Source organism: Mauremys reevesii, linkage group 15 (assembly GCF_016161935.1).
Source record: "Mauremys reevesii isolate NIE-2019 linkage group 15, ASM1616193v1, whole genome shotgun sequence".
Taxonomy (NCBI): Eukaryota; Metazoa; Chordata; order Testudines; family Geoemydidae; genus Mauremys; species Mauremys reevesii.
In genome coordinates this window covers 28,913,351-28,922,330 of record NC_052637.1, presented here as the reverse complement: position 1 = coordinate 28,922,330, position 8,980 = coordinate 28,913,351, and the positions used below count along the sequence as shown (strand labels likewise).

Below are 8,980 nucleotides of genomic sequence, written 5' to 3'. Positions count from 1 at the left end.
CGCAAACGAGTGAGGATGATTAATCAGATGGGGCCCACTGACAGCAATGAAAACAGATCATCTTACCCGGCACAGTATTCATCGGCATAATTAAGCCACCCCCAATGAGCAGTGGTAGCTATGCCGGCAGGAGAGCGTCTCCCGCCAACATAGCACTGTGCAAACAAGTGCTTTTGCCGCAAAACCTGTGTCACTCAGGAGGGGGATTTTTTCACACCTCTGAGTGACAAAAGTTTTGCTGACATAAGTGCTAATGCAGATGTGGCCTAAATGTGTAGAGATAAGAGTATTACACTAATAATACAGCATCATTCTCTAGCATCTTCTGCCAGAGGGGCTCCCAGAGCTATTCTGCTAGTTCAGCCTCGTACGTAGAGCTAGGTAAAATCTATTGGCTGAAACTTTTCTTTGCTAAAAAAATGCAGATTTAGGTCAACTGAAACATTTTGCAAATTCATCTCAAATTCACCAAGTTGTTTTGGTTTAAAAAAACAAAAACAAACTAAAAAATCCAAAAAAACAGAAACAGTTTTTCAGTTCAAAACAACTTTTCATTTTGAATTTTACTTCATTATTTTAAAAGGTTAAACTCAAAAATGAAAAAAATGTTTATTGCTGGGTTGATGTGAACATTTTTTCAACCTGTTTTTTTTTTTTTTAAACTTTTTTCAGTTTGCTGAAAAGAAATATTTTTGTTTCAGGTCGAACCAAAACAATTTTCGGCCAGCAAACCAAAAAGCCAGTTATTGATGCAGCCTGAGTCACAAGCCCCTTGAAAGGGAAAGCCTTTTTATGCCCATTTTACTGAGTATAAACCAACGCACAGAGAGGGTATGTGACTTACTCGAGATCACATGGCAAGTCAGTGGCAGAATCAGGAATGGAGCATATTCCTGGTGGCGAATCCTGAGCACTAACCATTAGACTATATTGGTAAGTGCCTGGAGAAAAACTAGCCCCATCTCGATGGGATCAGTCTAATTGCACACAGGCCAAAAAGAGCTAAACTGGAGTGGGACAATCAGTGCTGGATCGGCTTGGACTGAGCTCAGGCACAAATCCCCCTCCCCAAAACAATCACCCACCAATTACATGGAGGGGGGGATGGTGACAGATGAGCTGCAGCAGAAGAGTGGGGAGCAGAGCAACAGTTACTCTGTGGGCTCAAGCGGGGGTGGGGGATGTTAAATGGGACTCCTGGTACATCATGCAATTGGGATTCACCACAGCAGTCCAAGCAGACTCCCTGTCCCCAACGACTGCAGCACCCTCTCCCAAGAAACCCAGCCGAATGACAGTTCAGATCCTCCACAGACACGTCTGCTGCTAGCAAAAGGCTTCCAAATGGAAACATTCAAGATCCCTCCAGCTTGGAATCCTCTCTCCCAATGACAGAGCTGCAAACCAAAGAACCTACAATGGCTTTTGTAGCCCCTAGAGTAGTGATCAGCCCTGTACTGGCTACATGTGTGGTCTGAGCTGGGGAGGTTCGTGCTGTTTGCTTAGTGTTTCCTTCCTGCCCTGTTGCTGAGGTGCATATTCCTGGAACCAACGCCCTGAGACAGAAGATTTCTGGTGCCAAAGAATTAACGTTCCTTCATGAAAATAAGTAGAAGATTACTTGAAGTAAGGCGCACTCCTGCCTTTCAAGTTTCTTTCCCACATGACCCTTTTACCAGAGAGGGTCAGACTCTCCAGCCAGTGTCCCTTGGGCCCCAGGTCAGGATCGCTGGTAGAGTTTCATGACATTCGCATCGTGGAGTTTTTTCCACACCCTTCGCTCCAGATCAAAGTCGTGATTGGTGTAGAAGATCAGACGTTTCCGCTCCTTGTCGTAATAGTGATCTGAGTACTTCTGGTAGCCATCTGTGATGAAGCCATAGGCACTCACCTGGAAAAGCCAGAAGGGTCCAGTGGGTTAGAGGGCTTCAGAAATGGGGAAGTCAAGGGCTGGAGGGGTGGCGGGGAAAGACAGCTGGGCGGGCATGGCTATCACAGAAGGGAGCTGCTTCCAAATGGAGAGGTAAGTCTGGGGGCCCTGCAGCTGGCGCAAGGGGCCATTTGCCTCCCACATTGCTAGATGTAGGGTTCTAGCCAGACCAAGCTAGGAACTTTCACTCCAAAGAATGTCCTTCTGCTCTCACACCAACTCCTTGGAAGTCAGGGGAGTTACGCTCCCAGCCACACAAGAGGAGGACCAGGTCAGGTCTTAACCCATAGGGGTGTTTTTGCCATTTGTCATATCCCCCAAGTCACTGGGACACTTAGACTGTCTGCCCCAGGTCAGTCTGCAATGTAGTTCCTCAACTGGGCAACACGGGTGCTGATGCATGACGGGTACCAGGCCTCTTCATCCCATTCCTTCCCCGCTCCTCCAGCATACCCAGAGGCTGAGTGCCCTTCCCATGGGTCTGCCAGGAATCTGATCTCAATCCACCAGCTAAGGGCTATGGAACACTGCCCTTTGCCCATCCCAGGCAGTGTGGTGGGGCCCAGCAGCCCCATGGAGTCCTTACCCGGTCACAGAGATGGAGCGCAGTCAGCAGTAAGAAGGCCCCTGTGGTGGGTCTGTACAGTGCCCAGTAGGACTTATCCAGACTTTTGGATCTTAGAAACCTGCAGCAGGACATAAGGAGGAGGAGCATGGTCTCCAAGTGTGATGGCTTGATTGTGGGGCAGCCTGGCCAGCCCCATGTGTCTGATGCATGATGCACACATTCTGAAGGCTCGTGCTGGCCACAGTGTGTTGGGCATTTCAACACTGAGATACGGGTCGGCCAACCTTTGCTTGGGGTTTGGGCCAGTGCTTAATTTGTGCCAGGGCTGAGCCTTGGCACCTCTGGGCTTGGCAGTTCATAGCTCCAGTACCTCTGGCGGCTTGGCAGTTCATAGCCCTGGCACTTCTGGGCTTGCCACGTCAGTTATGAAAGTAAAAAAATTGCTTCAGCCCCAGGACCTCTTTCATTACAAATTAAGCACTGATTTGGTCCAACCACAAAATCAGGCCAGACAGCTGGAAAGTTGGGGGTCTCTATCGCCCACCTGCACCTCTACCCCTTGGAGATGCTACACTCCCAGATGCAGATTTAGGTTTCCTAGGGCCCTGAGACAGAGTAAGTGGGTGGCCCCCTCCACACCCTTTCCGCCTACAGTCCCGCCCTCCTTCTGCCTGCAGCCCTGCCCATGGCCCCCACCCCTTTGTGCCTCTTCCCCCAGGCCCCGTCCCTGTGTCACCCAGGGTCCCCCCCATTCTGTCCCCCCACTGTGGCCCCCCAACCCGTTTGCTCCTTTTTGCCCCACTCCCCCACCTCCACTGTGGCCCCAAGACTGGAGAAGTTCTGTCCCTGTGCCACACCAGGGCCGCAGCAGGGAGAGTGAGAGCTCCTCCAGTCCCAGGGCCGCAGCAGGGATCCGGGTGCTGGGGCTTCCCCCGCCATGCCACACGCTTCTGCAGGGGACCAGAGTCGGAGCACTGGGGCTTCTCCTGCCTCGCCTGCTTGGCACTTCTGCTGGAGTGCGGGTCAGGCACGGGAACGTCCCCTGTCACCCCGCGGCTTCTGCCAGGGACGAGGTCGGGGGAGCGCTGGGTCTTCCCCTGTCGCCCCGCGGCTTCTGCCAGGGCCGAGGTCGGGGGAGCGCCGGGTCCAGGGCCGGCTTTAGGAAGTGCGGGGCCTGATTTGAACAGTTTCGGCGGGGCCCCGGCAGGGATGACTGAAAAAAAAGAAACACATAAAAAAAACACGTGGTGCTTGTACTCACCGGGCGGCGCGCCTAGTCTTCGGCGGTGGGTCCTTCACTCGCTCCACGTCTTCGGCGGCACTGAAGGACCTGCCGCCGAAGTGCTGCTGAAGACCCGGAGCGAATGAAGGACCTGCCGCCGAAGACCCAGAGTGCTGCTGGGTGAGAAAATATTTAAAAAGGAGCCTCTAGCCAGGGAAGGGATTCTCGTCCACTTGCCCCACCCCCTGGCGGCTCTGCCACTGGGCGCGGGGCTCGATTTGGGGGAATTGGTGGAATTGGCCTAAAGCCGGCCCTGGCCGGGTCTTCCCCTGCCGCCCCGCGGCTTCTGCCAGGGACGAGGTCGGGGGAGCGCCGGGTCTTCCCCTGCTGCCCTGCGGCTTCTGCCAGGGATGGGTTTGGGGGTGGGGGGGGGAGCACTGTTCTTCCCCTGATGTCCCACACCTTCTGCCAGGGATGGGGGTGGAGTGGGGTGTGCTGGGTCTTCCTGCATCCCACAGCTTCTGCTGGGGAGCAGGGTTGGGATGCAGGGGCTTCCCACTGGCAGTTGAATTTTTTCTGGGGGCCCCCAGTTGGCTAGTGCCCCTGAGCATGGGCCCGGTGACTAATCCGCCGCTGTACACTCCAACATTTTGACTCATCCTGAGCCTGGGCTCAGAATTTCTCCCCCAGGTGCCTAACAGGACTCACCCTTCTTCCCCTGCACAGAGGGGTGGGGTGTTTGTCCTGAAGATTGGGTGAGTGAATAGCTCCATGATGCATAAAAGCAGCAAAGAATCCTGTGGCACCTTATAGACTAACAGACGTTTTGCAGCATGAGCTTTCGTGGGTGAATACCCACTTCGTCGGATGCAAGTAGTGGAAATTTCCAGGGGAATTTTCACTACTTAATTTCCACTACTTGCATCCGACGAAGTGGGTATTCACCCACGAAAGCTCATGCTGCAAAACGTCTGTTAGTCTATAAGGTGCCACAGGATTCTTTGCTGCTTTTACAGATCCAGACTAACACGGCTCCCCCTCTGATACTTGACTCCATGATGCATGGAGTCCCATCAGGAAGTACCACCTCTGAAAACAACATGGGACTGCCAGGCATGGCTGATTGGCTGCCACAATGGTGCTCCATCCATCAGAAATACTGGTTTTGTGGGGCTGGTATCTAAAGTTGGTCTCATCCATGACGGTATGATGCACCCACACATAGGGAGTCCCCTGGATAGCATTTACGGGGCGTTGCACTGGTCAGGTATCTCATGAGCCCATCCGCTTGTAGGATGCAAAGAGCAGCTGTAGAAGAGGCTCAGAGAAGGGGAATGAAAGCTGTTGGGGGCCTGGATGTTTTATGTAATGATGCAGTGATCAGAGACACAAGGTAGGAAACAATCAAGCCCTCGCACTCTTTAGCTTGGAAAGGAGCAGAGTCAGAGGAGCTGTGGCTGATACCTGTAAAATAAAGGATGGTCCATTTGGGCTGCAGTTTGCCTTCCCAGGATCTAAGCACAGGTGGGCAACATGTTTTGTTTGTTTTTGGCGGGGGGGGAGGGGAGTAGTTTTTCCTACACACAGAACCTGCTACAGACGGACATTACCACAGCAAATCACTTTGTAGGTTTCTAAAAAAGATTAGACAATTATAAAATAATAGCAGTGGGAATCACACTAGTTAAGGTAGTAATAAAAAATTATCCACCCTCATCCTTCAGGACATAGAATGCTGGCAGGGTCAGGAAGAAAGTTCATTTTAGGGTGTTTATGGTTTCCACTGAAATATCTAGCACTGGCCCCTGACAAAGGCAGGACACTGGACAATTTGGCCCTGATCCTGCAACTCGACCTCAGAGGAACGCTGTGTGGGTGCAGGGGTTCCATCCATACTGATCCATTGGCAGGATCAGAGTCTTAATTTGTTCTGATGGGGCAAATTCAATACTCTTTTCTCTTGTACGTTGAAAAACAAACTGCCCTGCAGTCATTCCCTCTCCGCCTCTCAGCTTCTTATGGGTGAAATCCACCCCTTGGCAGAGGGCCAGCATGAGGGCTAGATGCCACTGACATTCTGTTTAAGCATTGCTTGTGTTTGCTCTCTGCATGGGGGTGAATTTCACCCCCCCCCCCGTGTGATTGGGGTTGTGAGGAAGAGGGTGAGGATGAAAGAACGAAGACAACAGAATCCGGCAAGCAGCCTTTCAGAGACAGCCTGACAGATGGCACTCGCCATGGCAAATAACCCCCTGCTACTGACCTGTTTTTTGTGTATCTGAGGAAATCAGGGTGAATGACCAGGTAATTATCCAGACTGAAATCCTTACCGAATCTGTCCCGTGGGCTGGGCCTAAGGAAGGGAATGGAAATAGATTCAGGACAGGTGAGTGCTCTAACCACTCGTTTCACTTTGAAAAAAGAATCAGGCCCCATCAGGCATGCTGCTAAGAGCTGAAATAGATAGAAATGATGCCAACTTATTCTGGAGCATTTCCCAGAATGGCACAAAATCTTCACCTTCTTGGAGCTTTAAAATATAAGCAATTTGGGGCAAGGGCCATCTTTTCATGGTATGTGTGTATTAAAGCAATGGGGCCCTGATCCCTCAATGGAGGATAAAGGACTAAATAACAGCAATAAAGATGTGCCCATAATGGGTTTTTCATTTCACCGGCAGCTTTGAAAAGCTCAAAGAAAAAAATTCAGATAGTGTCAAACTGAAACTGAATTTTTTTTAGAATTTTCAATGCATCAAAAAGTTTATAAAAAGACTAGTTTTGGGGTTGAATAAAATGTTTATTTTGACCCAAAAGGAAATGGTTCATGTTGATATTTTTCTCCTTAAGTTAAAATAAATAAATGAATATGGTTAAAGGTTAATTCAAATCAAAAAGTCAAAACGTTTCCATTTTGAAAACGTCAAAAAACATGAAACAAAATGTTTCCATGTGTTTGGATTTTTCCTTTTTTGGTTTTTCCTCAACCAAATCAATTTGCCCAAATCTGCACAAACTTGGGAAATATTTTGGTTGACCCAAATCTGCAGTTTTGCTGGAAAGAAGTTTCAGTTGCAAAATTTCACCCAGCTCTAAACAGCACATTTCATTCAGGAGAATCACAAAGTATTTTACAAGCTACTGATGTACAGGCTGTAGCATTCAGACACCCATCACTGAAATGCAGCCACTTCTGGGGCAGCATGCGACAGCCATTTCTGCAGCAATGCACAAAGGAGCAGATGGGAAGTCTGACTTCTCGAAATGAAATTACAAGGGGAATTTTTCACATAGCTCTGCACAAAGGGAGGTGAGGCTGCAGCAAGCCTCAGTGTTCAAGGACAGGGTCTATGGCAGCCTGTTTTACCCGTACTGGTCCAAAAATCCCTTCCTGACATTCTTGTTCAGCAGGACAGCCTTCAGCCACTCAAAATCCCTCGCGCCCTCCAGGAAGTGAAGGTACTTGATCTCCTAGAAAACCCACCAAGGAAGAGTTAGTGGCCAACATCAGAGGGAGATGGGCATTGAAAATTAATAGCAAACAAAAGCCCGGATTCGCCGGATTTCCTGGGCACAGAGCCAAGGTCAGTTGTTGCTAATTATATCCCCTGGAAACAAAACAGGGATGTAACTGAGCAGCAAATGGTTAGGTAGCTTGCGTGCCTTTACTTGTAAAGAACAGCAAAGAACAGCAAAAGACACACCCGTTAGTTTAGTGAAAATTATTGACACAGGTTTGAGCTCTGACACCACAGTGATGAGTGAGACATAGGTTCATAGGTAGAGAGGCAGGTGAGAGAGAGGGAAAAGCCAGATTCAATCAGATCTATAACTACAGACAGAGAATCATTAACTCAGTAGTTCACACCCTTTGCCAGAACAGGACCCCTTTTCAATACTGGACACTCCCACCGTCCCCAGATTTCCCTGCCCATTTAGCCACATAGCTAGGGCAGGGTTGTCATACTGACACCTGGCAGAAATTTTTCAGATAAACAGTTTATTTGTTGAAGAATGAAGTCTGGGGCCATTCAAAATTATTCAAGAACTTGACCCAAATTCACAAATAGTTGGCCAAAACCAACCAAGCAACCAATTAGAAAAGTTTGAATCACTTTGTTTCAACATTTTCAAAATGAAACATTTCAAATTTTCATTTTGAAACAATATTTCGTTTAGAAATGTAGCTAGATTTATTAAAAAGAACAAACAAACAAAAACCAGTAAAAACCACCCCGAGAGAAAATGAATAAAAATTGTTTCAGGTTGACCAGAAACTAGTTTTTGGGGGGGATTTTCGGTTTGGCCCCAGAACTGAAAAATCAATTGTTCGCTCAGCTCTAGTCATGACCCTGCTGTTTGTTCCCAACCCCCAGACTGACAACCTCTCAGATCAGTTAGATAAAATTAGATTCGATTGCACTGAAAAGTGATCCGAGGCCAACTTCTACCCCACAGCTTCCACTGGATTTTCCCCAATAACCCAGCCATCGGAGCAGAATTCAGTGCACCAGAGTAACGTGATCTCACACCTCTACGGCAAATTTCATCTCAAAGGTGCCCATCCCACTTTACAATGACTCAGCTATGAACACAGATGACATCATCCACCTCTGGGATGAATTACAGTAGCTGTCTAGCAGCCTGCAACAACATTTCTACTGCTTTAGAACAGGACGTGAAGAACACCATTTCAAACTGAATTTGCAGGGGTGCGGATAGGTAGATGACACATAATCCTGCCATGACACTGGTATTTAGTGCCTAGCTCTTGCTAAAATAAATGTAAAGGGGTGTTTAATAACCACAAATGGTCAGGGCCTCAGCATGACATCTCCTCCCAAAGGAGGCACATCCAGCATCGCACGGCACCCTACCACCAGGCCACGTCAGGGCTGACTCGGGATAGAGTGACCCAACATAGCTTCTCTACAGCACTTGGGTGTTCCATGAAGACTTTCCACCCAAGTATTGACCCAACCCATCTCCGCGCAGCTAGGAGAGCTGACAAAAATCACAGCACAAGGTGGCTGCAGGCCAAAAGCCTCTACCTTGGAGTGATATAGGGCAGAACGGAGTTGCATTAATGCCAACGGCTGGAACAGGTCATGGTCTTGAGTTGGATCCATGCCTTGCTACTGGCCGGGACGGAGGCCATGGACGCGAGGAGCGTAGCAAGCCAGAAGTGCTTTCCTTTACTGTGTTGGCTGGCTCAGAGCACTTCCACAGCACGCTGCAAAACTACTCCGAGAGTGACACAG

The 8,980-nt window shown here is 49.1% G+C and overlaps 1 protein-coding gene across 3 annotated transcripts in view; it reads right to left on the bottom strand.

Annotated features, from left to right (window-relative positions):
• Positions 1 to 620: 620 nt before the first annotated feature.
• The window catches only part of ST6GALNAC1 (ST6 N-acetylgalactosaminide alpha-2,6-sialyltransferase 1), a 30,201-nt gene continuing 21,841 nt past the window's right edge, over positions 621 to 8,980 (bottom strand). For all 3 annotated transcript variants that reach the window (XM_039501280.1, XM_039501279.1, XM_039501281.1), the window contains 4 exons: positions 7,087 to 7,190; positions 5,984 to 6,073; positions 2,517 to 2,616; positions 621 to 1,891 (listed from right to left, as the gene is read on the bottom strand). In XM_039501280.1, the coding sequence (XP_039357214.1) occupies positions 1,721 to 1,891; positions 2,517 to 2,616; positions 5,984 to 6,073; positions 7,087 to 7,190 (465 nt within the window). In that variant the 3' untranslated portion in view covers positions 621 to 1,720. The remainder of the gene's footprint in view (positions 1,892 to 2,516; positions 2,617 to 5,983; positions 6,074 to 7,086; positions 7,191 to 8,980) is intronic.